Source organism: Ctenopharyngodon idella, chromosome 1 (assembly GCF_019924925.1).
Source record: "Ctenopharyngodon idella isolate HZGC_01 chromosome 1, HZGC01, whole genome shotgun sequence".
NCBI lineage: Eukaryota > Metazoa > Chordata > Actinopteri > Cypriniformes > Xenocyprididae > Ctenopharyngodon > Ctenopharyngodon idella.
In genome coordinates, this window is record NC_067220.1 from 3,816,064 (window position 1) to 3,842,600 (window position 26,537).

A 26,537-nucleotide genomic window follows, 5' to 3' on the forward strand; every position below is an offset into this window, starting at 1 on the left:
AATTTATGAGATTTGTTGTATTTTGAATCCATTCTTTTTTTGTAAAAGTCATAAAGTTTATCAAACTGATTTCAAAGTGAAGGATTGATTAAACATTGAACCAAACACTATAATAACATCTTAGTTGATCATTCAATATACTTTATTTTTGACAAAACATCCCATGTTTCGGTCGTGACTGCACATTTCCGGTAGTGACAGTAATGTGTTGGTAGTGACCACATCACATGAAAGGATTTTAACTCATATACTAAAACATATTAAAATACTAATGATTTGTATAACTGTACTAAAATTTTGTTTATTTCCCCCAAATAAATGATTATATGTTCTCTTTTGACACTACCAAAAAAGTCACTACTGAAACATGTGGTGAAGTTTCGGTAGTAACGATTTTAGACACTTTTGAGCCACTCAAAGATGCTAATCAGCACATGGTTAGCTAGCACAGCTCTGAACAGTTGTACACACATAAAAACTAAATTTTATGGAATAACACCCAAAAAAGTTTGCTTAATTGCAGAAAAAGGTGTTTGTTAGTGACGTTCCTTAAAGTTGCACACAGATTCTCAGACGTTTGAACACATTTAACTCAGAATGATGGAGCTATCTACTGTGAAAGAGAGGCTATGAGAGGGAGGGACACAGGAATATTTCCTGATCAGAAATGTAGAAGTGTGTTAAAATCAGTCTCAGACAATGACTCAAACACACACTGTTTCGGTAGTGATATGAACATGAGGGACACATCTTTTTTACATAAAGTTTCATGATTTTTTATTTTTAACTTCACTTAAAAAAAAAAAAAGTAATAAACCTAAAATATGTTTTTAAAAACAACAATGGAAAAAATTGCAAAAATTATTTCAATATCATTTTCACAAGTGTAAATTTAGGGATTAGGGCTCGGGACAGACACCTCCCGACTGAAAGTACCCAATAAATGATGATTTTAAATATATTAAGCTTCCTGATATTTTAAATATTATTGTGGGATTCAGTAGATAATAGAATTTGAATACTTAAATGCTTCTTAAATGTGTTTTTTTTGGTTGTGGGACAGCGGTTTATAAGAGCCTGAGAAGTGTACAGAGTGTTTATGTATACAGAAAATTTATTTATAATTAATATGAAAAATAATTTATATACACTGATTTGGGTCTACATGTGAAATTTTTACAGAAAATGACTTAAAATTTAATTTCCTTTGTGTAAATCTGCAAATGTATTTAGTCAAAAATCTGATTTTAAAAATGATTTTTATTAAAATTCCACAAAAAGAATACAAAGACGATCTCACAGAGCACCCTAGTATGACAATATCTGATATATGTAAGAGTATTTAAACAGACAAATTCAGAGAATACAAGAAAATGTTTGGTCCCCACATTTAACCGTACAAACATATTTTTATAAGATAAATAAAGTAGTGTAAACACTGTTTAAATACCAAACTACAGCTCAAAATCCCAAAACATTTTGGCCTTATAAAGTAACAATGTACATATCTCTGTCAAGAAGCACTTTGATTCGCCTGTTAGTGTTTCGTAGAAACACACGAAGCTGTAATATATATATAAACACATGTACATAATGTGTTTGGATGCAGAAAATCCTTCATGTTCAACAAACCCAGACAAGAAACAGAGAGAGAGAGAGAGAGAGAGAGAAAGAGAGCAGCCAGAACCAGTGTGAGAAAGATCTAATACATGATCATAACACCAGACAGAATCATCATTTCAAGGAGTGATCTCATAGATCATTGGAAGAAAACCACATGATCCGATGAAAGAAAGGGAAGTTTTCAGGAGACCGACGGACGGATTCTCTTCGCTGCCAGTTCTTCCACTGCAAACGTGTAGTTATACTGCAGAGAAACAATCTGTCATTCAAATCTGCTCAACCACACAGAAATAAAGCAATACAAAAGCAGATTTCAAAATAAAAGTCACCCACATTGTTTCAAAATCATGTCTTACAACTGTACAACGATAATAATTTCTCATACAGTTAGAATCAGAATGATAACAGCAATAAAAACGGATCTCACCTCATTCTCAATGTCCTGCACGGATTTGATTCGGATGTCACTCAATGTGCTCACAGACACCTGACGGACACACATCACAGTTCAGCAAGGCTGTTAGTGGTCACTGCCACTGAACACTTCATTGTGATTGGTTAATGGTTGATTTTGATGATTAACTAGCAACTTTGAAGCCTCTCTTTTTCCTCACATAATAAAATCATTTACACTCATATCAATATTTCATCATGTAGTAAGTCAGATGTACTTCACACCCTGATCGCCCGGTCATAATGACCAGATGAATGCATGTTAATGAGTGACGCAGTGACCTCTGACCTTTGTGTTTGACTGAGAATCAAACTTGGGGTGTAGAGTGAAAGGAACACCATCCATCGCTGAGAAGAAACATAAACAACAGCGAGTCACATGTTTTCACTCATATCACATGTGAAGAGGTCACATGTCAGTCTTCTGTTTACATAATTATTTACAAATGATGATAACTAACATTACAAGTGACTTCAAGAAAAATAGAATTATGTGTATATGATGATATATACAGGAAAGAGATGAAATGATGATGAGGTTAGTTTGTCTGCTGCTGTACCTGTGATACCATAGATGTTGCTATGGTTACCGCTGTCATACACTCCCTCCGTCAGGTTGGTCATGTCAAGCTTACTGCGCCGACGGCTGAATTTCGGTGGGACATCAGGAGGGTTGCTATGGAAACAGACAGTCAGAGGGAGAAAACCACAAAGCAATGCTCTAGCTGCAACCCCAAACACCCTGAAACCCACATAGCAACACCTTAGCAACCACCCGGAACACCTCAGAAATCCATAAATCAATGCCCTAGCCACAACCTTAAACATCCTAAAACCCACATAGCAACACCTTAGCAACCACCCAAAACACTATAAAAACCACATAGCAACACCCTATCAATCACCCCAAAGAAACCCACATAGCAACACCCTAGCAACCACCCAGAACACCTCAGAAATCCATAAATCAATGCCCTAGCCACAACCTTAAACATCCTAAAACCCACATAGCAACACCTTAGCAACCACCCAAAACACTATAAAAACCACATAGCAACACCCTATCAATCACCCCAAAGAAACCCACATAGCAACACCCTAGCAACCACCCAGAACACCTCAGAAATTCATAAATTAATGCCCTAGCCACAACCTTAAACATCCTAAAACCCACATAGCAACACCCTAGCAATCACCCAAAACACTATAAAAACCACATAGCAACACCCTATCAATCACCCCAAAGAAACCCACATAGCAACACCCTAGCAACCACCCAGAACACCTCAGAAATCCATAAATTAATGCCCTAGCCACAACCTTAAACATCCTAAAACCCACATAGCAACACCCTAGCAACCACCCAAAACACACTAGAAACCACATAGCAACGCCCTATCAATCACCCCAAAGAAACCCACATAGCAACACCCTAGCAACCACCTGGAACACCTTAGAAGCCACATATAAATGCCCTAGCCACAACCTTAAACATCCTAAAACCCACATAGCAACACCCTAGCAACCACCCAAAACACTCTAGAAACAACATATCAATGCCCTAGCAACAACCCTAAATATCCTAAAACCCACATAGCAACACCCTAGCAACCACCCGGAACACCTTAGAAACCATAAATCAATGCCCTAGCCACAACCCTAAACATCCTAAAACCCACATAAAAACACCCTAGCAACCATCCAAAACACTCTAGAAACCACATAGTAACGCCCTATCAATCACCCCAAACAAACCCACATAGCAACACCCTAGCAACCACCCGGAACCCCCTAAGGCTTGCAGGTTGTCAGTCAGCACTAGTCTACAGCGAGATCAAACACTGAAGCGCTGAAGATGCTGTGTCCAGTGATGTTTTGACTGAATGTGCTGCTCTCCATTTACAGCTGATTTGCATCGGTCTAATTTAGCAGTCAAATGATCCAAACGCTGGAGTCTGTTTGTGACGCGTGAGACTGTAGATTTGGCTTCAGTGCTCTCACTATCTGCTCCCATCATGCTAATGTTGTGTGAGGGCGTACCTGGGTTTGAGAGGCAGCGGGGGTCCGGCTCCGTCCAGAGACAGACTTCGCATGTCCAGACTGACACTGCGAGGCTTGGCCTGAGGCGTCGGGGTGGAGAACGGGCCCTTCAGACACCACACCACAAAGCCATTCATGTCCCTGTGACACAGACACTGCAGATGAACACAGCCCAGAGCCTCTGACTCCAGAACCAGAGCGTAAGAACCAGTGTACAGAGAGTCTAACTCCAGAACCAGAGTACTGACTGGAGAAACGCTGAACAGTGTGGCGTAGAGGTGTTAAGCCGAAACAAAGAAGAGGGATTTTTAAAGTCCCCCTGTGGTAAAAATCAACTTTTATATAATGTTGTTTATATGTCTATGTGGTGTTTTTAATATACTTTCAGACAAACCATGAGCAAATTCATCAGTCAACACCATTTCTGAGTATTTTCTCTTTAAAACTGCAGTGATCTAAAGACAGTTTCAAAAACACGGTTTGAAATCTCTGGTGTTTCTGACGTCACAAACTACCTTGTGACCAATCACACCAATGTGCCGGCGAGCTTTAGCATATCATTAACAGCGAACTAGCAGGCGAGTCTCAAGAGAAGCCAGGTTATCCCGCTATATTTTTCTGTTGATATGAAAAATCTTTAGCAATATGGCAGGTGTATGATGTATATTACGATGTTATGATGAACCATACGCTTTTTGCGGACTAAAAGCTGACCAAGCGGATCTCTGAGCTGGTGTGAGCGAGTGGAGGCGGGGCTAATTAGCATATTCATTGATATGTGTATATTAAATGAGGCAAGGGTGTAGAGTTACATTCAAGCTATTTTAAGGCATGAATAATTTTTTTTCATAGGAAAAAAAGATGAGTTTTAAGGGATAAAATTATTGTCTACAGGGGGACTTTAAGATGTGCGGTAAAAAGTTAACAATAAATGTACTGTTGATTAAAATGCTAAATTTGGTATGGACTTGAGGGGTGGACTTAGACTTGAACTTGGTCCTCAACGGTGACACCAGAATCAAAATATTCATGATTCTGAAGCTGAAAATCCAGAATTATGTTACACATATACTTGTCACCGACTACATAAATAATGCAGGCCCTTTTTACTGGTAAAATCAAACATTTGGCATGATCGGGACCCACAAATATTCAGCACTGCATTATTATACATTATATTCAACATTATATATTTAATGGTCGTAGGCCAGTAAGAGCTGTGTGTGTAAACCTCAGTCCCCTGATCTCAAGAGGCGCTCTAGCGACGGATGCTAGAGACTGTGTTCTTTAGTGTCCTCGTTAGAGTGTCCGCCTCCCATGCCAGCGGACCCGGGTTCAAGTCCCGCTTAGAGCAGGCGGTTCGAACAGGAGGGGTTACATATATGGTAGTTTAATGTAGTAATGTCACTGAAACTCCATAAACCTTCATTCGTTGGATCTGTCAAAATGACTATTCTCAAACTGTAAATGGTTACTCCCTCTCATGTTGTTTTCGCGTCATGTGAGTATGTGGACGTCCATGTTTACTACAGTATGGAGTCGTTCTACATCTGTTCATCATATGAAGCCGTCTCCTCAAAAGACATGGATTTGGATTATTAGACCGCTCGATTTATAATTTTTACGATGCCTTTATGACCTTTTTTGGATCTTTTAAGTTTTAGAGGAATGGACTTTAAATGGAGGGACAGAAATCTCTTTTAGGTTTCATAAAAAATATCTTCATTTGTGTTTGGAAGATGAACGAAAATCTTACAGATTTGAAATGACATGAGGGTGAGTACATGATGACAGAATTTACATTATAAATACAGTAAGCTGAGTCTTAGGATAAAACTAACTCAATATCGTTAATCATATTGTTTACATCAACGATACATATAATTTTTACATGGCGATATCTCAATATAACGACGTATCGTCTCTCACCCCAGGCAGGTGTACTGCTGCACCATGGTCTTGTTCTTGGCCGTCAGTTTGAGATCTAGAACAGCCATCGTAACGCTTCCCACCGGAACGATCCGCACACAGATGCGCTTCTTCTTCCCGACAGACGCCTCTGTACACACACACACACACACACACTGTTTACAGAGCCTGTCAGAAGAGACATACAGACAGATCTGTCACATGAACCATCTTACTGGGCTCCAGGTATTCTGGGATGTAGCAGTAACCGTGAGGAATCGTCTCTTTATCCGATATCAACTGCACATCTGCCACAACCATCCCACCGGACAGATCCTGAGAAAGAGAGAGAGGAAGGCAGATGAGTGTGAGTCTGATTCTGACGAAGCGAGTGAATCAACCCTTTAACGCGTCTCACCTTACTGTAACACAGGAAGAATCCTGACTTGATCGCAAACCCTCGGATGAAGTTAGCGGAGGCTCCATCTTCAGTCAGACTGATCTAAACATACACACACATGGTTAATGACATCATATGAACTCTACAGGCGGATCTGACCATGTGACCTCAGGTGTGGGTGTTTACCAGGGTGAAATGACTGGGGCAGGTGGTGGCGTTAGACGCCCAGGCCACTGCAGTGATGGGCCTGCTGGAGGCGCTAGAGGACTCGAACATAGACATCTACAGACAGACAGACAGATCATGAGGATTCATTACTGATGATGATGAGCTCCTCACCGCTCACATGATGTGAAACCAGCGACACAAACTCTCCATGATCAGAGAGAGAGCGAGAGTAAGAAAGAAAGAATATATCTCACGTCGCTCAGTTAATCACACTGTTAATATGTGTAATATTGATGGTTTCCCAGATGTTTATCAGCTCGACGCAGCGCAGATCCTCTTATTGTTTAATTAGTTTCAAAATCACGATATAATCAGCATTAACATCCACATTTAAACTTTAACCTGGTTATAAGTAGCTTTACTGAAAACATAAGGCAGGACTCAGTACTTACAGGCTGTTGGGTATGAAGTTTATTCTCGATTCAAAACAGTGAAACTGAACTCAACTCACTCCCGCAGTCAAAGAACAGGAAGAACCCAACGACTACAACTCCCGTGATGCACCGCGGCGACGTCACAGAGAACTGCGCATGCTCAGCGCAGTGGAGGGAATGTTTTTTTTAATGTTGTTCTAAACCAGCGCCACAGCAGACTTCTAAGGGGCCTCAAGATGAAAATAAAGACAAACGAGCATTGAAACAACAAATAATCAAGATATTTCTTAATTTAATTCAGATTTTTTCCTTTGAAGAATTAAAAACTGTGTTGTCTAGACCTGGAAAAGTCCATGGGCATTTTTATACATTTTATGAATATGTATTTTTCTAGTTATGCAAGTTCTAAAATATTTCAGAAAAAAATATTTTTAAAATCCTTATCCAGTAAATCATGAACATGAAACGTGAAATACAACAAAATCTCAATTATCTCAATGATACTTAAATAAGAATAAATAAAAGGTAAAATAAATAAAAATAATACAAAGGAACAATATTTAGAGAAAACGCTCTTAATATTTAATTAATATAGTTTCATGCTGGTGGATTTTTGGGCTTTACAAATTGTCTGTTTCATTTAATAAATATGTAAATTACCATAATAATTCACAGTTTTTTGTATATAAATACAAAAAAAAAAAAAAAAACGAGAACACCTGATTCATGTATTTTTTTTAATTTGTTTGATTTTTACAGACATGAACATACAGGAGTCATAACATTTGCTAGTTTTCTTCCCCCCACAATGGACCTTTCAGAAATTGAAGATGCATTTTCCCACTTCTTTCTTTTTTAGCAGAGGAAAAAAGATCAATAAGACGTTGGCCAGGCTTCACATGCATCAGTCATGCAGAATCATCAGTCACATCAGTGCCGGGAAACACATGATCTCTCTCCGTGTCTGTGAAGTTAATCAGTGTCTGGTGTTTCAGCGTCCCAGGCGTCGTCGGCCGTCCTGATGAAGTGCAGCAGCGTGAGGTCGTACAGCACCTGGTGTCCGTTGTTCCAGGTGTACAGCGCCCTCGTGCGCGGGTTGTAGTCCAGCATGGAGATGTGCGAGTACTGGTTATGGAAGGGGATGTCCGTGTACTCGTACGACGCCGTGGCCGTGTGGAAGGTGTAGTGGACTTTAGCGCCGGCCAGGTGTGAGTTGGTGACGTAAAGCGTCCCGCAGATCAGGAAGGACTCGCCGGCGCTGCGCTTGGGGAAGCCCGTGTCCCAGGAGTGCTCCACCTCCAGGGTGTCGGGATGGAGGCGGCTGAGCACCATGTTCCCGCCGTGGGCGATAGAGGTGTAGACGGCCCAGAGGCCCATCTCGTCGGCCATGAGGTCGATGTCGGACGAGCCGCCCCACGAGTACGGGAAGGTGTTGTTGAATCCGGCCTGGTGGAGCGACCGCTGCTGCTGCACGCCGCCGGACGCCAGGTGATAGCGGACCAACACGTTACTGTGGTGTTTGTTATAGTACAGAGAGCCATTATACACCACATGACCCGTACCTGAGAGACACAAACACACTTCACTGAAGGAATTAAAGTATAAAACAGATGACTGCAAAATTTTATCTCATAGATCAGGACTTTTATTCGCAAGACAGACAGCTCAGTGTGGAGTACCACAAGGCTCAGTACTAGGACCGTTGCTTTTCACTCTGTACATGAATAAAGGTGACTTGACTTGATAGACAGACAGACAGACAGACAGATAGATAGATAGATAGATAGACAGAGAGAAAGTTCCCTTTTAGAAAGAAAATCTGCGAAGATTTCCAGTCAGGATTTAGAACGTATCACTAATAGAGAGGTTGTATCTCTCTATTAGTGTTACTGGATCTCAGTGCTGCATTTGACACTATTGACCACAATATTATTTTAAATAGACTCGAAAACTATGTTGGCATTAGTGGAATTGCATTGACATGGTTCAAATCATACTTATCTGACCATTATCAGTTTGTAGTAGTAAACAAAGAGATGTCATATTGATCACAAGTTCAGTATGGAGTACCGCAAGGCTCAGTACTAGGACCGTTGCTTTTCACTCTGTACATGAATAAAGGTGACGTGACTTGACTTGATAGATAGATAGATAGATAGATAGATAGATTCCTTCATACCTGCCCACGGGTGAGGAAGATGATGGATGATAAAGTTCTGTCCGCTAGCGAAGTCACCGAGCGACTGATACTCCACCAGACGCCTGCCCTTCAAATACCCATCCATCACCCACACCTACACACACACAAACACACACACACACACATACACACAAGGGTGTGGCCTTTAAAATAAGCTAAAACGGCTAAAAATAGGTGAAGATGAAGAACCAGGATTCTTACAACTTTGGAAAACCTGGATATATGAGGAAGCCTCATTTTAGTGTTTCTAGAGCTGGAAAATGCATAGAAATCATTAAAATCTTAAAATGCCATGGTTGGGCTTTTTTTTCCTGGTCTGGTTAAACTACAGATGTGTGTGTGTGTGTGTGTGTGTGTGTGTGTATGATCAGATCTTTTACATACACGATTGTCTGAGCTGTCAATCACAGTGTCCATCATCCATGATCCGAAGCGTGAGCCTGAAGATCTGACGGTGAGCGGAGCGCTGATACCCGTCAACCTGCCACAACCTGACAACACACACACACACACACACACACACACACACACACACTGTAACAGGAGAGCAGGGTCATGGGTTCGATTCCCAGGGAATGAATGAACTAATGTAAGCTGCTTTAGATAAAAGTGTCTGTCGAATGCTCGAGTGTGAACGGCGTTCAGCAGATACCCAGCTGGCTGGAGCAGGTGTGCAGGTGCTGCTGCAGGACTGACGCGCGCTGCTGCAGACGCTGATAGTGATGGAGAGTGAAGTGTTCCTGCAGGACGGACAGAGAGTGCTTGAGCTTCTCCAGCTCCTCCTTCAGAGACTCCAGCTGCCCCGCATCCGCCCGCAACCGACCCAGCAGCGCCCGCAGGGGGCGACACTGAGACACGCTCCAGCGCAGCTCCTGTGGAGAATCAATATCGAATCTAATCAAATCTGTGCCCTCCTTGATGCGTTGCCACACGTTCAAAAGTGATGTTTGTCTTTAAATCTAATGATGTTCATGTGAGGGTTGGTTTAGGGGTCAGAGGTCGAGTGTGTGTCACCTGCAGGCTCTTGGTGGTCACGCTGTGAGGATCGTCATGGGCTGTTTTTAATCTGGTCTCCAGCGCGTCCAGCAGCGTCTCCGAGTCTCTCAGCTGCTGAAGATCTTGAGCCGTGCGCTGGTTCAGGAGCTCCATGTACTGAGAGACGTTCAGCACCTGCCACACACACACACACACACACACACAGATGATGATGAGGTGACGCGTGTCAGCGTGTGTGTAACACTCTGAACCCTGTCTGATCCTCACGTGATCGAAGAGCTGCTGCAGACGGCAGTGTCGAGGGTCTCCGCTGCAGGCGCCCTGAGCAGGAGTCATGATGGAGCAGACGCACTTGCCCCGCACGGAGCCGTACACCTGCCAGCCCTCGTCCTCACCGGGATACGACACCTGACGGAGCCAGAGAACAACACACAACCCGGCTATAACTCAATTCAGTGTCACTTCTTCAGCCTCGGGTCAATAGCTCTATCCTACAGGATAAAAACACCACAGAGCAGTGCTGTAAATGATCAAGTATTTGCGCTACTCTGTTTATAATTACAACAATGCATTAAAAATAATGATGAATAAGGATGATTTGATAACAAGTGTCAGTTTGCAATATAAAGCATCATAATGGACTTCATTTTTGTACTGCTGAAATAACTGGAAGTTAATGACAACTGAAGCCTCGCGCATTAAAATAAGCTGGATAAAAGATAAAAGATTCACTTTCTAATGCTTAAAAAACATCTTAAACCGGCCTCAGCTGGTTTTGCTGGTCTTACGGTCTGGTCAGGGTTTTGGGCACCAGCAAAGACCATCAAACCAGCTTAGGTTTCCACCTTGTATTAAGATGTGTTTCGGTCGATCGGATCACAAGTGGACGAGGGAGACACATACTCATGTCCAGCTGGTGTTTTAATGGTTTGTGAACATTGTGCTTGGTACGTTTTACATCTTCAAACTAATCTTGGGTCTTCAGCCGACAAAGTTTAAGTCCCGTCTGGCTAGAGCGCTTCCCATAATGTTTATGCGTTAGGTCAGTAGGAGGAGAGTAGTGGGTCTTTTAGTGGCTGTCCGAACACATTTGACCGCATGATCATCTACACTACGAAAACAATCCGGTCGAATGTGCTTTCAACTACCTCAGGGAGTGGTCTAAAGTGGACAACATTTTACTCTCCGTTTACAGCTGTATTTAGTGTCGTCTACTTGTGATTCGATCGACCAAAACGCATCTTAATACCAGATGGAAACAGGGCTCTAGACTGGTTCAGCAGGTGAATCAGGTGCCCCTGAAGTTTCAGAGATCAAATTAGAAGCACTTGTGAAAAATAAAACCACTTGTATACAAAACACACACACACACACACGCTCTCTGCTGGGCTCTTTAATTAGACGAGCCGTTTCCATCTGTTCTGATCCGGTTACTGTGAGTCTCCATGTGTGTGTCACAGCGGCGTATGAAACACAAACACACTCCCACACAGAGAGGACCAACATCACGCTGACACACACACACACACTCCTCTAACGCTGTAGAGAGACTGAAGGAGCGTCAGTGCCGCGGCGTTTGACCTTCAGTGTAAAAGCTCTTCACTGGACGAACACTCTTCACACTGTAATTCATTGGAAACAGTTAATCACTCTACATGAGCGTTCATATTCAGATTCTGCTGTGTGCCGTCTGTTTAAAGTTCATTGCCTGAAGAGAGAAACACTCTGTGATGCTTTCAAAACAGTCTTCTGATTGATTAAACTGCCCAACAATATCTGACTCAACCAATCATGTGAGTTTGGGGCGGGGTTAATTGACTGACTGACCAACGACGGACAGGGAAACCTGTCTGAAAACACTCACTGTTTCGGTCTCATTCTGAAGACTGTGTCCTCCAGAGGTTGCATCTGTCATTTGTCATCGAGGTTGTCTTATTTCAGAAAAGTAACCATTATAAAATGAACTGTTCCTTGTAAGGTGTTAATTACTGTGATTTCGTTCTTATAATGTAATATAATGGCTTTTCTGTAATGAGACAGCCTCGATGACGACCCCCTGAGGACACAGAGTGGAACTGACACGCCTCACTGAGTTGTGCTGTAACGTACGTCTCATATCCGCTGATTGGTGCAGAGTTTGTGTGTTCTGCTGCCTCTGATTGGCTGGCTGGTGCTGTGAGGTTTCCGTGGCGATGCCAGGGCCTGGCCAACGGTGAGTGGCAGATCTCCAGTTCTCAGAGGAAGTGTCACACTGTGTGTGTGGGAGTGTTTGTGTGTCAGCGAGTTTGTCTCTGTTCCCGGTTCAAAACTACACTTCATGTTTAAAGACCAACACACACACACACACACACACACACACACATGCTCTAAAAGACAGTAAAGCACAAACACACCTTTAAGTCACATAATACCCCAGACACAAATACAGTAATCTTTGTACATACGCTGATGATCTTCTCCGAGGTTCCGGGTCGTGCGAAGTGTTGATCGAGTCCCACCAGTGCCGGCAGCTTCTGGGACATCCAGTTAGTGACCAGGATCATGGTGCTCAAAACCGCACCGACCTTCAGCAGAGGAACGCTCATGTCCCGCCGATCAAACTCACGGGAACGACAGAGAATACTGTTAGTCCTGATGCCAAAGAAGAAAGTTTGTAAAAATCAGCTGTGGAGGCGAAAACGACAGGTGGATTTGAGACTCTCAAACTCTGACAGATTATAAATGAAATAAGATGAGTCGAGTCCAAACAACCTGATTCACTGCTGACCAGAACAGAACAACAGAGAGAGAGAGAGAGAGAGAGAGAGAGAGAGAGAGAGAGAGTGAGTGTCGCAGGGTGGAGACCGGGAGAGGTGGGAAAGGAAATCCCACAATCATTCCTGTAATGCAAAAAATAAATAAATAAAACAAATAAATGAATTGCAGTGGTAGTATCTATTTTTTTAGGCCTGGAATGTGACCTGGACATGTTTTCCTGATGTGAATCCTTTCATAAATTGTGTGTTGCCGAGGGTTTATATTTACACAAAACACAGTGTATTATTCTGTTTCTGTCAGATGAATCACACACACTGAGGTGCTGAGACTGAAATGAGAGCTGATTTGTGTATGTAAATCACATGTCCTAAACCAGTGATTTTATTAAGTAATAGTTTATTTAAAAATCTCTCCTCTCAAAACAGTATTTATCAAAATGACAGTCAGAGAATCTCATCCATATTAAACACTAAAAACAACCGGTCCACATCTAAATCCCCATCCAGACGTCCTCTCGACCCGCCGGATGGAGCTGCTGCGAGGTCTTTTCCCAGAATGCACTGCCAGTTTCACATAGAGCTCATTACATCATGTAAACAAGTTAAAATATGGCCTCATGTAGCACCAGGATTAAGAAACATTCAAACAAACAAATACAAAAATACATCAACATCTCTCAAACAACAGTACAACATAAATGTGAATCTCTGTGAGGTCTGATCTCAGTATACAGCCGAACACGAGAGCGTCTGGATGTGTGTAATCATGTCACATGATCTCCCTTCAAGCACAACTTCCTGTTATCAGACAAACGCAAGGACTGATGTATAAATATATACGCTGTGAAAGTCTTTTCTTGACTAGCCGTTGAAGCAAACCTTCCCCACGCTGAAACCGAACTTCTGTTTCGAGCTCCCGAAATCCGTCACGGCCACGTCCACGAGTGGCAGAACTTCCGACTGCGGAGAGTCCACCTCCAGAACGGTCCGGTCCTGCCCCGAACGCGACTACAGACAGAAACAACACGGTGATTCAGGATTCACTGAATCATTCACATGGATTGATTCAGGATTCACAGAGTCATCTATGTAAACTGATTCAGGGTTCACTGAGTCATTCATAGGGATTGACTCAGGATTCACTGAGTGACTTATGTGAATTGATTCAGGATTAACTGATTCGTTCACTTGAATTGATTCAGGATTCACTGAGTCATCTATGTAAACTGATTCAGGGTTCACTGAGTGATTTGTGTGAACTGATTCAGGATTCACTGAGTCATCTATGTAAACTGATTCAGGGTTCACTGAGTGATTTGTGTGAACTGATTCAGGATTCACTGAGTCACTTATGTAAACAGATTCAGGATTCACTGAGTCACTCATATGGATTGATTCTGAGTCATTCACAGTGAGACGAGGCGAGCGTTACCTGACAGCCGTCGTGCGTGGGTTGGATGTAATGTGCGTTCTGCTGCGTCAGCTCCTCTCCGTTGCTGCCTCTGAAGCGCAGCGCGTGTCTGTAGCTGAGGGAGGCGCTGTCGAGCCAGCCAGCCGAGTTCTGACACACGTATGTGAAGCTCTGGCGGGCCATGGCGCTCAGGAGCTTCAGGAAACCCAGCTGTACGATATGAATGGGGTTTCCATCCACATCCACATACGAAAACTACAAGACAGACAGACAGAGTGAGAATGAGAGGACAGAGGCTGAAGATATCACAATAATGACAATAATAAATGACCTGTGAGCCCTTCTTGAACTGGCTGAACCAGGTTCCTGGTTTCTCTTTGCTCCACGAAGCCATTCTGACCTGTGCACAATAAACATCATTGATACGTCAGTTTCCTCTTATGTTTACGTCATAACTTCATCCCAACACTATTCATTTCCAGGTGTGACTGAAGTTCTCACCGTCTGTATGCTGCTGTGCGGCTGGAGACACGTTTCACCTTCTGCTGTGAAGTTACAGAACACCTTAAACGCATCTCGATGGCAACCCTGGTTGGGATCAATCCAGTAAACGCCTGAGGTCGAAGGTCATACAGAGAAAACAGAAATCGAATGTGAAAAAGTGAAAGTAGATATTCTCAAAAACATTCTCAAGTGATGAATGGATCTCCGTACCGTCGGGATACTCGGGGTGGCACATCCAGAGCTCTTTGCAGGTGCGGGCGGGACTGTGGTAGGTGCCCAGCGGAGTTCTGAGTCCCTCCACGTCCGTCCTCATGGACGCCAGAGACGCAAACACCTCCTCCATGTCCTTCTCCTCCCCCTGAGCCTCCTCGTCCTGCATCTGTCCGTCCTCCACGGCCGCTCCGTCCACTTCCGAATGTCTCCTCCTCTTCCCGCGGCCATCCAGTGCTGGAGGAGCTACCATTCCCACCGCAGGAGAGCCCTGGACAGAGATGTTTTGTTCAATCACTTGTTCTGTTCCATTTATTAGTCTAAAAATGTGTTCATGGGTGACTGTAGACTCACCGGGGGTCCGGGGGGTCCAGCAGGACCAGGATCTCCTCTAGGTCCAATAGGGCCCTTAAATAAACCACATCATTTACACAGATCACACGGGTTATTCAGTATCTGCTGGTGTTCATGAGCTCACAGACTGATTTCCAGACCCTTCACCCTCTCTGCTCCTCTGTGGTGGAATGAGCTCTTTGACGAATTCTAAGTTCCTCTATTATAAGTCGCTTTGAATAAAAGCATCTGTTAAATGCATAAATGTAAATGGGAACACATGACGGAGAACTCAGCCGCAGGCTAATACATGTGATCTCAAATGATCAGTGCAAAATCTCGTTGTGTGTGTCACCTGGTTTCCTTTAGATCCTTTTTGTCCCATGGATCCCTGAAACACAGTGATACAGACAGAAGCTGTGACACCAGAACAAACCCAAACGCATCCAGAACTGAAGATTAAAGTGTCGTCAGACTCACAGACAGTCCCGGTGGTCCCGGTGGTCCATTGAGTCCTGGAGGTCCAACTGGACCCTGTCAGCAGAGACACAGTTAAATCATCTTCTGTGAGTTTGTGTATATGTCTGTGTATATGAGTGTGTGCGTTCACCTCCTCTCCTTTGGCTCCCTGCGGCCCCTGGTTTCCCGGCAGTCCTCGATCACCTTTCTCTCCGAACTCACCCGGCGGCCCGATCAAACCAATCAGACCGCCATGACCCTGAATCACACACACACACACACAGATATAATCATGTGTATTTCCATTGTGTGTATGTGTATTAGATGACGTACCTTCTCTCCTTTCTTGCCCGGATCTCCCTTCAGTCCTGCCAGTCCAGCGGGGCCCTGCACACGTGTAATGAGATCATCAGTCTGACATCATATTACAGATCAGCGCATGAGGAGTGATTATTAAAGCGTTACCATCGGCCCCGGGGGTCCCGATTGTCCTGGGGGTCCGTTCAGCCCTTGTTCTCCCTACAGCAGAGAAAGAATGTGACGTTCACCTTTATTACATCAGCATTCACAAATATCTGACAGGAGACATCAGCTCCAGGCCAGCAGGGGGCGTCAGTCAGTGTCAGATTCAGCTGAGCACATGGTTTATATTCATGATTTCACTCTTGAGTTGTACATTTGGATCTTTTTATCGTGTGTTCGGATCTGTGTTACGGAATTTTATTCGGATCGACCTTAAAAGGGACGTTTTTTCCAGGTGTTTTCGTAAAAGTGTCTCATAAAAATCAAGTAGCAACAGATTTTTTTCTGTATTGTGATGCACATCTGAGTGTAATGGATTATTAAAAGAGTAAAAATGTAGAATGGGGACTTGGTTCTATGTATTGGCTGTTGATTGGATGTTGAGTTGTGGGCGTGGCACTCAAATGTATGCAGATGAGCGTAAGTTTGCAGGGGCGGGGCTTAATCACACTAAATGATTGGAAAATCCAATTATGAGGTATGAGAATATGAAAAAAAAAAAATGAATTGTTCACAATAAAATCTATAACATGCATTTAGAAAATAGATCTTTTTAGCCAACTTTAGGGATGTTAAAGGATTAGTTCACTTTAAAATGAAAATTAGCCCAAGCTTTACTCACCCTCAAGCCATTCTAGGTGTATATGACTTTCTTCTTTCTGATGAACACATTCTGAGTTATATTAATAAATATCCTGATGCGTACAAGCTTTATAATGGCAGTGAATGGGATCAATGAGTTTGAAGCTCAAGAAAGTGTCTCCATTCACATCCATCCATCATAAACTCCACATGACTCCGGAGGGTTAATAAAGTCCTTCTGAAGCAAAGCGATGCATTTGTGTAAAAAAATATCCATAAATGACGCAACGTAAGTTCCGCTTTTTCCGTAAGTTGAATATGGAAGTCAGTCTGGCAGAAGCTAGATATATTTTACTTTTACTGAGTAAAGCTTGGGGTAATTTTCATTTTAAGGTAAACTAATTCTTTAATAGATTATAAGGCTAGTTATAAACTCAGATTCTACTTAATGTTCCTCATGTCACTGTTGTGCAGAGTCACATGGGTTTAAGTAGTGAAAGTTTATTATGCGTCTGTAGAAAACCATTAACAAATGGAGGAGCGGAGCTCACCGCTGGTCCAGGGATTCCTGGAAGCCCCTGAGGTCCGGCCTTCCCCGGGTTCCCCTGACCGCCCACCGGCCCTGGCTTTCCCATGATGCCCTCGTATCCTGGAGCTCCCTGAACACAGACAGAGATCCGGTGTCAGCAATTCAAGTGAACGAGAAGGACAACAACAGGACGATTAGTTCCCTAGAACATCCTCTCAGATCTCATTCAGGAGTTTGCTGGAAGTGTTTGTTTCAGTTTGGCGTGTCACTGTTTTCACGCCACTGGATATTGGACCAATGAGATCTCACTGTGGGCGGGACTTAGCCAGCGTGACAGAAGCTGTGAATGAAGCCTCAGTGATTTATCTTCAGTGTGTCTGTGTTATTGAATGATTATATCACCTTGTCTCCTTTCAGGCCCGGCCGCCCCTCTTTCCCAGCAGGACCCAAGTGACCCTAAACGAAGATACACACTCATAAAATCACACAAAGCTCCACAAGTACACAAACACAGTTGAATCATGTAGTTCTTGGGCTGGTTCATCACAAACACACACTCACCCTGCGTCCCGGTCTTCCTGGAGGTCCTGGTTCTCCAGAGGGTCCCGGAGGGCCCTAATGACCAGAGTACCGAGTTGAAACTAGAGTTATTATCATTAACTAAAGCTTATTTTAAATAAATATAGAACAGACTCACAGATTTCCCTGGATCTCCGTTGTCTCCTTTAGATCCAGGACTGCCGTCGATCCCCTGAGAGGACAGACGAGATGTTTCATCATCACTGATCACAGCGTCTTTGACTGACATCACTGAGGATACTCACGTTAACACCCGGCTCTCCAGGAGCGCCCATATCTCCAGGAAAACCAATAGGACCCTGTGGAGAAACACAAATTCATCAGAATTCACTGCAAAAATGGGTTTCTTACTCAGTGTTTGTGTTCTGCTTTCAAATACAAATATCAAAACATTTTTGAAGTCCCCATGAAATCAAAATAGACAGTTTATGGAATATTGCAGTTTATTATAAATTATTTATCGCTGCATATCATTATTGTGTTAAATTCATGTTCCTGGTAATCTTGAATCAGAATATCTTCTCCTCTTGCAGCATCTCTTCTCTTCTCTGATGATGAGGGCGGGGCAACCTGTCACTCACATGAGATCCACCAATAGCAAACCACAACCATTCAATCAATTCCCCACAGACAAAATCAAGCCCCGCCCTACATTTGTTCTTGTTTCAGAAGAGTTTCACTCAGATATATGACACAACAGAAAAGACCAGCACAACTTCACTGAATTAAGTTTATTTCTCCGACTCCTCTAGCAGATATTTGTTCTTGTTTTAGTCATAAACTCCCTTAATCTTGATGCATTTTTCAGTAAACAAGACTTAATATCTTCAGTCATTTTGCTTCTCCAGTAAATAAGAAAGTTTAGATATTTGTGCTGGAAAATGAGACAAAAACACTGAGGAAGAACACACAGACACACACTGACCGCATTCCCTTTCGCTCCGTCTTCTCCAGACGCTCCTCTGGCTCCGGGTGAACCTGCCGCTCCGGGTGGTCCCGTGTCTCCTTTCTCTCCCTGCTCGCCCTTCTCCCCCTGACAACACACACACAAGTGTTACTGCGGCGATACAGGAAGTGATGCGTGTCACACAGGATATTCAGAGGAGGAGAGGTGGACTCACTGCGCTGCCGGGAACACCAACAGCTCCGGGATCACCTGACTCACCATCTTCACCCTGTCAATCATCATCATCATCATCATCATCAGCTCACATTTAACATGCCGAACATCAGCAGTAGCGTCTGGATGATGACGTACCTTCTCGCCCACTCCACCAGGCTGACCACGGACTCCAGGACGACCAGGAGGACCCTGAGACACACAAGTGCTGTAGATCAGCGATTCACAAACGTTTTTCAGATGAACCTCTTTGAGCAAAAATACTGACCTGAGATTCAATAATTTAACAACACATTCACATGCTCAAGATTCTCTGATGTCAGTTAATGGTCACATGACATCTTTTTTTTATAAGGGTTTTAGTTTGATTATTTTGATTTGTGATTTAATAAATTTTAGTAGATATTTTATTAGGGGTCAAGCCCTGAAGGGGTGAAGACCTCCACTGAAATCATTAGTTTCCTTATTCTTCTTCTTCCGCTCTTGAGTCTATGGCAGCCCATAGAACCGATGGTAAAAAGTTATGAAATTTGGCACACAGATAGAGGACAGTCTGAAATGTTACTATAGCAAATTTGGAGTCTCTACCTTAAACCCTCTAGCGCCACCAACAGTTCAAAGATTCACTCATGTTTATGCTCATAACTTTTGATGCGTCCTAGAAACAAAATTCTTTTTTCCTCTGATTCCATCACTCATGCTGATTCGAATTCCCTGTAACATCATTTCCTTTATGAAAAATGTTCAGCCATTTTGAATTTTCTGAAAAACATACTTTTTCAAACTTTTTCGAGCATTTGTCCAATTTGCACAAAATTTGGTATGTAGCATCTACTCAGACTCCAGGCAAAAAGTTAAAAGACTTTTGATCAGCCAATCTGTTCTCGTATAGCGAGTCAACGAATTTGACGGCAAGCATGCAAAATTGGATCTGATGCCGTATCTTTGCAATGATTTAGTGTATTGACACCAAACTTGGTATATGTCATTACAGGCATAACCTGGGGGTACATGTACAGTATCGTCACAGCGCCACCTACTGGTGCCGAGATGGTGCTTAGAACTTTTGAATGCCTTGTCCTAAAATCATGAAGATGGTCTCCTTAGATTCCTTGAGGCATGCCGAGTTGAACAATACCCATTTTTTCCCAATTGGTCCACCATTTTGGGTGTCGGCCATTTTGAATTTTGTCATAACATGCTGTGTTTTACGAAAGCATTCTAACTTACTGTCCGCCATATTGAATTTTATTCAAAACCTACTTTTTCGAACTCCTCCTACAAAATTTGTCCGATTTGTACGAAATTTGGTATGTAGCATCTACAGACACTCATGACAAAAAGTAATTAAAAGATTTTTGATAGACCCAACCTTTGTGTTATACTGCGTCGCCAAAATGGAAATGCGCCTGTATCTTTGCAAAAGTTTTGGTACATTAACTTGGTACATGTCATCACAGGCATGACTTGAGGGTGCATGTAGTGTTTCATCATAGCACCACCTACTGCTCAGAAGTTATAAACCATGTTATTATAAGTGTTTTAACTGATGTAATTATACAGCTTTATCCAAACTCATGATCACAGATGTCCACAAATATTTCCTTTTCTGCCCTTATTCAGCTTGACCCTGTAATTGCTGCTTGAAGCTATATTTTTAATTGTTTTTATTTTAAATTACCTTATTTTATTGTTTTTTGATTTGATTAGTTATTAGCTTTTCATAAAATCTTCAGGTTCAGAAAGTGAAGGTGTGTGTGTGTACCTGTCCACCAGAGGGCCCTTGAGCTCCTCTGGGCCCAAACTGACCAGGAGGACCCTGGAAACACACAAACACACACACACTGAATCACATTACATAGAGATCAATAAACATGATCATAACTGACAGATGAATCGATGAGCTCACCAGCAGACCAGAGTTCCCGCTCTCTCCTTTCTCTCCGGGAGGACCAGGCATTCCCTACTCACACACACACACACACACACACACACACACACACTGTATTATATGATTATCTCATGATGTTTCATGGAAGTGGAGCAGGGATGGTTGATGATCAGGTACCTGCAGCCCCACGGGGCCCCTGGAGCCCTTGAATCCTCTCAAGCCCTCATCTCCCTTCTGTCCGTACATGCCCTGCTGTCCTGGAGGACCGGTCTCGCCGTCCACACCCTGACATACACACACACACACACACATGATCACACACACACTCTCTGAACACAGTGATGGGGTTCCTCCTCAGTCACACTCACCGGTGCTCCCGGCTGACCCTCGGGCCCCTGAGTGCCGGCTGGACCTGCGGGCCCCTGAGAGCAGAACACAGCTGGTCATTGGTAGCACTGTGACATGTACAGTATGTGTGTGTTTCAGTATTTCAGTCACTCACTGATTCTCCTTTGTCTCCTTTACTGCCTTTCTGTCCTGGAGCTCCTGTTTCCCCCTGACAAACACACAAACACACACAACAGTTAAACAATCAAGCAAAGAATAAATCTAGATTTCAAAAACGTGAGCCGTGTTTGCCTGTGAAAACACTTTCAGCTTCATCACTATCAGCACTAGTATTAGTGATGACGACTTAACTAACAGCATTGATAAAACAACACAACAAAAAGCCCATTACAGTTGACAAACATCCTCTCTACTAATCACAACATATGCCCTCATCACCTTATCTCCATCCTCTCCCGGGGGTCCTGGAGGGCCAGCGGCTCCTGGTAATCCCACCGGCCCCTGCTCACCATCCTGTCCCGCGGGTCCGATCAGACCCTTTTCTCCCTGTACACAAATACACAGTTACACACACACTTGTCATTGGCTGTGATTTATCATCACGTGAGTGTGTGGGGGCGTGTCTTACTGGCTCTCCCTTCTCTCCCATTGGTCCAGACCCACCGACGGTTCCAGGTCGACCAGGCTGACCAATGGCACCAGCCAGTCCAGGGGGGCCCCGTTCACCAGTGGGCCCCTGGGAAGAAATATATATTTGTGAATTAATATGTTAATTTACTTTCTACATACATATAACAGAGTGTGAAAACAGTCATCTCCAAGTCATAATTTCACCTCAAAATCAAAAATAAAATAGAAATTATGTATTTGCATAAAGAAAATGAAGACATTTTAGGGTGAAATGTGTCCTCGACGTGTTTTGTGGGATTACTGGATGAGATCACTTACAGCAGGTCCAGGGGGCCCGATCGGCCCCGCCCCTCCCTTTAATCCAACCGGCCCCTAAACAAGAGAACACAGATCACTTGACAACACTGGCCAATCAGAAGCAGTCGGATGTATAACAATATAAAGATTCACTTGCAACAATCATAAAACAGCCAGATACAGTATTCAACAGGTTACCATGGCACCCGGCGCTCCACGACTACCACGGAAACCCTTCAGACCTGCTGGACCGTTCTTCCCTGAAGTACCTTGACCTCCAGGGTCGCCCTGATGACCAAACACATGCATGTTATGATGTGATGATGATCAAAATAAAAGTACAACGCCAGCAAATAAAAGACAGCGCAGACAGAAGGAAGTGCTATCATTGACAAGGATGATTTTCTCACCTTTGCACCCTCCTTCCCAGCAGCTCCAGGTAAACCTTGCTCTCCAGCAGGTCCTGCGGAGCCCGGGTGTCCTCTCTCTCCCATCGGTCCAGTTTCTCCTGTATTACCCTTGAAACAAAGTCACAGAACAACAGCTGTGGCCATTAGTTTAAACATATATAACTAAATCTGGCCTCACTTCATTAAAAATATTTTCATATGAATCATTTGAACAGAAAAGAGTCTTAGACCTAGAAGAGTTGAAGTCATCACAGTCCACTAAAACATACTTCAAAGATACTGGAGTCTGGCATAAAGGAGGATCCACCCAGTTATGAAGGATTCTTAAAAGATCCCTGAAGCGATGGACTCACCTGCGGCCCAACAACACCAGATGGTCCTGGAGGACCCGTCTTGCCTTGGAAACCCTGTCGGAAACCAAAACGTCAAACACCAGATGAACAACAGACCATCAACACTAGGGTTGTGAATCGAAAATCATTTCCAATTCTGGAATTGGATAATTAAGGTCAGGAATCGGATATTTGTTATAAAATTAAAATTTTGAATCCTATGTGCACATTTTAATGTGGTTTTAAACCATTCAAGTGCAAGAAGAGGCAAAAGAGAACTCAATTCGGCACTCGAGCGCTGTTTTCTGTGCTGGGCACAATCAGAGCATGCGCAAAGAAATCCAACTCTCATAAAGCGCACGAATACTGAGTCGAGTTCTCTTTCGCATCTTCTTGTGCTTGAACAGACAAATACACACACAATTATGTCAAAATATCCTGGTAAACAGTCAGTTTCTTAAGTAAACATAAATAGTTGAGAAAGAAAATGCATGTGTAACAGTATATTAGATCCTTGCATTCATTCTTAAAGTGACAGCAGCCTAATAAACCTGCTGCCGTCTGTCATTACTGTTAATCAAAGTACAAAAGAAAATCACTCACTGCTTTTGACTGAATAACTGTTGCAGCTATTTATAAAAAGAAAACTATGCAGTGTTATTTTACATTTGATTTCAATTTCTGAACTTTGTTCAGTTGTATTTATTTGTACTATTACTAATTTGCTTATTTGTTCTTACTGACTGTATACTTGTCTTTAATGTTTGAAATTTCTAGTCTAGTCTAGTTTATTAGTTGTTCTTTAGGTTGCTGATGTTCATGTTATTCAGCTGCAATAGAATGTTTTGCAAAAAGACAGAATAAATATGTTTGATATCTAAATGTTTGACCATATTTTTTTACCATATTGGAATCTAAACTGGGAATCAATAAGTAGAATCGGAATTGGAAACGTTAAAATTCAAACAATACCCACATATCTGTAATAATTTTAATGTACATTTTCAATAACGTGTGAGTATATTGCTGATTTTTGCAAAACATTTAAGATTTGATTCAATTAAATGAAATATTATAGATCTTTAGCGTTCATTCATTCAGCTGAAGTTTTTCTGGCTCAGAGTCAAGTCAAGTCAAGTCACCTTTATTTATATAGCGCTTTTTACAATGTAGATTGTGTCAAAGCAGCTTTACATTGATAACTGGTACATTGTTTGGCTGCACAGCAGCTCTTAAAGAATAGTGTCAATGCAGGCAGATCAAAGCACTGTTGAATATCAAATGTCAAGTCAAATGTCAAGTGTCTAACTAAGCAAGCCAGAGGCGACAGCGGCAAGGAACCCAAACTCCATCAGGAACCCAAACTCCATCAGTGGAACAAAACCACGGTGTTCATTTGTGAAGATTATCATGATGAACAAAACATGTAAGAATCATAAATGTTTGTTGGCCACAAAGTATATTTTCTGCAATAATCCAAGAGCCAATGAAAAAATGTAACTGGGATTTTAGTCAAGGGAACCAGGGTGATGCGAACTTATGGGTTGGCCTACAAAAATACGTCGTTTCCACAAGCCTATGTGCAGATGTTGCCAGACTCACCGGCTCCCCCCGCTGTCCTGGATGACCCGGCAGGCCATCCTTCCCAGCAGGCCCCTGCAAATAGGAAGGTGTTGAGAATGCTGTATGTGTTGTATTATCATATGATGTGAAGATGAGGGTCACTCACGTTGGGTCCTTTGGGGCCCATCTCACCTAGACGCCCTTGAGGTCCTTGTGGTCCCTGCAGTATTTGAGCACATGCATTAATCAAAATAACTAACAACATTAAGTCACATGAACAATGACACTTACATTTGATAAGTCACACATAAGTCGCACAGTCTGGAATATTTATGATTCATTTTACATCATAACTTTTTGAAATCCTAACTGTTTATTTCCAGGTTACAGTCCAATGTGGACATTTAAACCCCCTGTATGTGTGTGACCCTCTCTTACTCTCTCTCCTGTGGGCCCTGGGGGGCCGTCATGTCCCGAAGACCCCTAGAACAGAGACATTCATCCCTTTACAGTTATTTCAACACAATGATGTGAACAGAGAGCTTCAGCATAGACTCATAATCATAATGAATGACAGTAACACAGACACTATGTGTTTGGCTTCAGCTCATTCGTTGTATTATGTGTGTTGAGGAACTGATATGACCTCTGACCTTGTCTCCTGATTTCCCAGTGGGTCCTCTTGCACCCCTGCCTCCTCGAGCACCCTGACAACACACACACACATATTAGTGATGTTGGATGTGACTCAAGTTGGACACTGATAATCATTAGTATGGATGGAGACACTCACATTGGGTCCCCTCTGACCCGCGGCCCCTGCAGGACCTGGTGGACCCTGAGAAACACATTATACTCACATGAGTGCACATTTACATACTTATTTGTTTGCACACTTTAAGTGTCTTTATGACAGTTTGGCTCTTTTGTGTTGTGGAGTGATGTTTTCAGCAACCTTCTTCCCTTTTTCTCCTGGAACCCCAACAGGACCAGGAAAACCATCAGCACCCTGAGAAGAAACCACCACAAGACCAGCAGTTATTCTCCCACCAAACTAAAATGTTCATCTATTCATCATCTGCTCATGTTCCTTTCACCTTCAGGCCCTGACGCCCCGGGTAACCTGGTAAACCTGGAACACCCAGTTTTCCCTGAGAGGAGAGGGACACGAGGGATAAAATCAGAAGGAAATGATGGAGAGAAAGAAAAAAATGAGAGTGCAAAAAGGGTGTTTGATACAGTCTATTTTTTTCTTTCTATTACAACTGATATTGTTGATTATGTTGTAGCAGACTATTTCACCTTTTCTCCAGCGATGCCCGAGGATCCAGCTTCACCCAAGGGGCCACTCTGCCCTTTGGGGCCCTCGGGACCATCCTCTCCACGCATCCCTGGAGCACCGGAGTCTCCCTGACAGACACAGATGGGGTAACAGCATATTTTAGTGTGTATGTGTGTGAGTTTGTGTGTTTCATTCGTCTGTTTGTGTTGTGTGTCATTACAGTGTCTCCTTTAGCACCCATTTCTCCTTTTGCTCCTGGGAAACCATCTTCACCCTGAACACAACACACACATACATAATCCATCAACATGTGATGAAAGGCATGAGTTCCCTCCATGTGTTCACTTCACATGCTCCAGAAACCTCTGAAAAACATCTGCACATCTGATCTCATCTAGACGTGAACATGTTGGAGATGTTATGATGTCTCAAAATGTCTGGAGATGTAATATATGAAGATGTTCTGAAGTCTGGGAATGTCATGATATCTGGACATGTAATGATTCTTGCAGATGTGATGATGTTGGAGAAATTATAATGCCTCACAATGTCTGGAG

At 42.9% G+C, this 26,537-nt stretch overlaps 3 protein-coding genes across 6 annotated transcripts in view; all 3 read right to left on the minus strand.

Annotated features, from left to right (window-relative positions):
* Nucleotides 1–1,242: 1,242 nt before the first annotated feature.
* Nucleotides 1,243–7,200, minus strand: mvb12a (multivesicular body subunit 12A). 2 transcript variants are annotated; one of them, XM_051904642.1, is made up of 10 exons: nt 7,045–7,200; nt 6,611–6,706; nt 6,443–6,526; nt 6,261–6,360; nt 6,046–6,175; nt 4,117–4,257; nt 2,637–2,752; nt 2,366–2,424; nt 2,051–2,110; nt 1,243–1,867 (listed from the first exon to the last, which is right to left on the minus strand). In XM_051904642.1, exons 2-10 carry the CDS (start codon nt 6,704–6,706, stop codon nt 1,805–1,807), a joined length of 849 nt encoding a protein of 282 aa, XP_051760602.1. In that variant the 5' UTR covers nt 7,045–7,200; the 3' UTR covers nt 1,243–1,804. The 2 variants fall into 2 exon arrangements, with proteins under 2 accessions (XP_051760602.1, XP_051760610.1); XM_051904650.1 differs by lacking the exon at nt 7,045–7,200 and adding an exon at nt 6,847–7,031.
* A 549-nt stretch (nt 7,201–7,749) lies between these two features.
* Nucleotides 7,750–13,020, minus strand: olfm2b (olfactomedin 2b). Of its 2 annotated transcripts, none has more exons than XM_051904494.1 (7): nt 12,667–13,020; nt 10,490–10,630; nt 10,241–10,396; nt 9,879–10,098; nt 9,611–9,717; nt 9,206–9,320; nt 7,750–8,588 (listed from the first exon to the last, which is right to left on the minus strand). In XM_051904494.1, the coding sequence occupies exons 1-7, from the start codon at nt 12,805–12,807 to the stop codon at nt 7,999–8,001; spliced, it is 1,470 nt and encodes a 489-aa protein (XP_051760454.1). In that variant the 5' UTR covers nt 12,808–13,020; the 3' UTR covers nt 7,750–7,998. The 2 variants fall into 2 exon arrangements, with proteins under 2 accessions (XP_051760454.1, XP_051760460.1); XM_051904500.1 differs by having other exon boundaries at nt 10,490–10,713; nt 12,667–12,812.
* Nucleotides 13,021–13,362: 342 nt separating this feature from the next.
* Nucleotides 13,363–26,537, minus strand: part of col5a3b (collagen, type V, alpha 3b) — a 32,696-nt gene continuing 19,521 nt past the window's right edge. For both annotated transcript variants that reach the window (XM_051904005.1, XM_051903997.1), the window contains exons 27-65: nt 26,201–26,254; nt 26,001–26,108; nt 25,796–25,849; nt 25,654–25,707; nt 25,492–25,536; nt 25,352–25,405; nt 25,137–25,181; nt 24,865–24,918; nt 24,738–24,791; nt 23,157–23,210; nt 22,804–22,911; nt 22,592–22,681; nt 22,415–22,468; nt 22,095–22,202; nt 21,905–22,012; nt 21,621–21,674; nt 21,487–21,540; nt 21,296–21,403; nt 21,137–21,190; nt 20,993–21,046; nt 19,366–19,419; nt 19,229–19,282; nt 19,033–19,140; nt 18,353–18,406; nt 18,226–18,279; nt 18,090–18,143; nt 17,931–17,984; nt 17,551–17,658; nt 16,361–16,414; nt 16,229–16,282; nt 16,047–16,154; nt 15,917–15,970; nt 15,792–15,827; nt 15,458–15,511; nt 15,104–15,374; nt 14,891–15,003; nt 14,721–14,789; nt 14,411–14,644; nt 13,363–13,986 (exon numbers count right to left, since the gene is read on the minus strand). In XM_051904005.1, the coding sequence (XP_051759965.1) occupies nt 13,840–13,986; nt 14,411–14,644; nt 14,721–14,789; nt 14,891–15,003; nt 15,104–15,374; nt 15,458–15,511; nt 15,792–15,827; nt 15,917–15,970; nt 16,047–16,154; nt 16,229–16,282; nt 16,361–16,414; nt 17,551–17,658; nt 17,931–17,984; nt 18,090–18,143; nt 18,226–18,279; nt 18,353–18,406; nt 19,033–19,140; nt 19,229–19,282; nt 19,366–19,419; nt 20,993–21,046; nt 21,137–21,190; nt 21,296–21,403; nt 21,487–21,540; nt 21,621–21,674; nt 21,905–22,012; nt 22,095–22,202; nt 22,415–22,468; nt 22,592–22,681; nt 22,804–22,911; nt 23,157–23,210; nt 24,738–24,791; nt 24,865–24,918; nt 25,137–25,181; nt 25,352–25,405; nt 25,492–25,536; nt 25,654–25,707; nt 25,796–25,849; nt 26,001–26,108; nt 26,201–26,254 (3,102 nt within the window). In that variant the 3' untranslated portion in view covers nt 13,363–13,839. The remainder of the gene's footprint in view (nt 13,987–14,410; nt 14,645–14,720; nt 14,790–14,890; nt 15,004–15,103; nt 15,375–15,457; nt 15,512–15,791; nt 15,828–15,916; nt 15,971–16,046; nt 16,155–16,228; nt 16,283–16,360; nt 16,415–17,550; nt 17,659–17,930; nt 17,985–18,089; nt 18,144–18,225; nt 18,280–18,352; nt 18,407–19,032; nt 19,141–19,228; nt 19,283–19,365; nt 19,420–20,992; nt 21,047–21,136; nt 21,191–21,295; nt 21,404–21,486; nt 21,541–21,620; nt 21,675–21,904; nt 22,013–22,094; nt 22,203–22,414; nt 22,469–22,591; nt 22,682–22,803; nt 22,912–23,156; nt 23,211–24,737; nt 24,792–24,864; nt 24,919–25,136; nt 25,182–25,351; nt 25,406–25,491; nt 25,537–25,653; nt 25,708–25,795; nt 25,850–26,000; nt 26,109–26,200; nt 26,255–26,537) is intronic.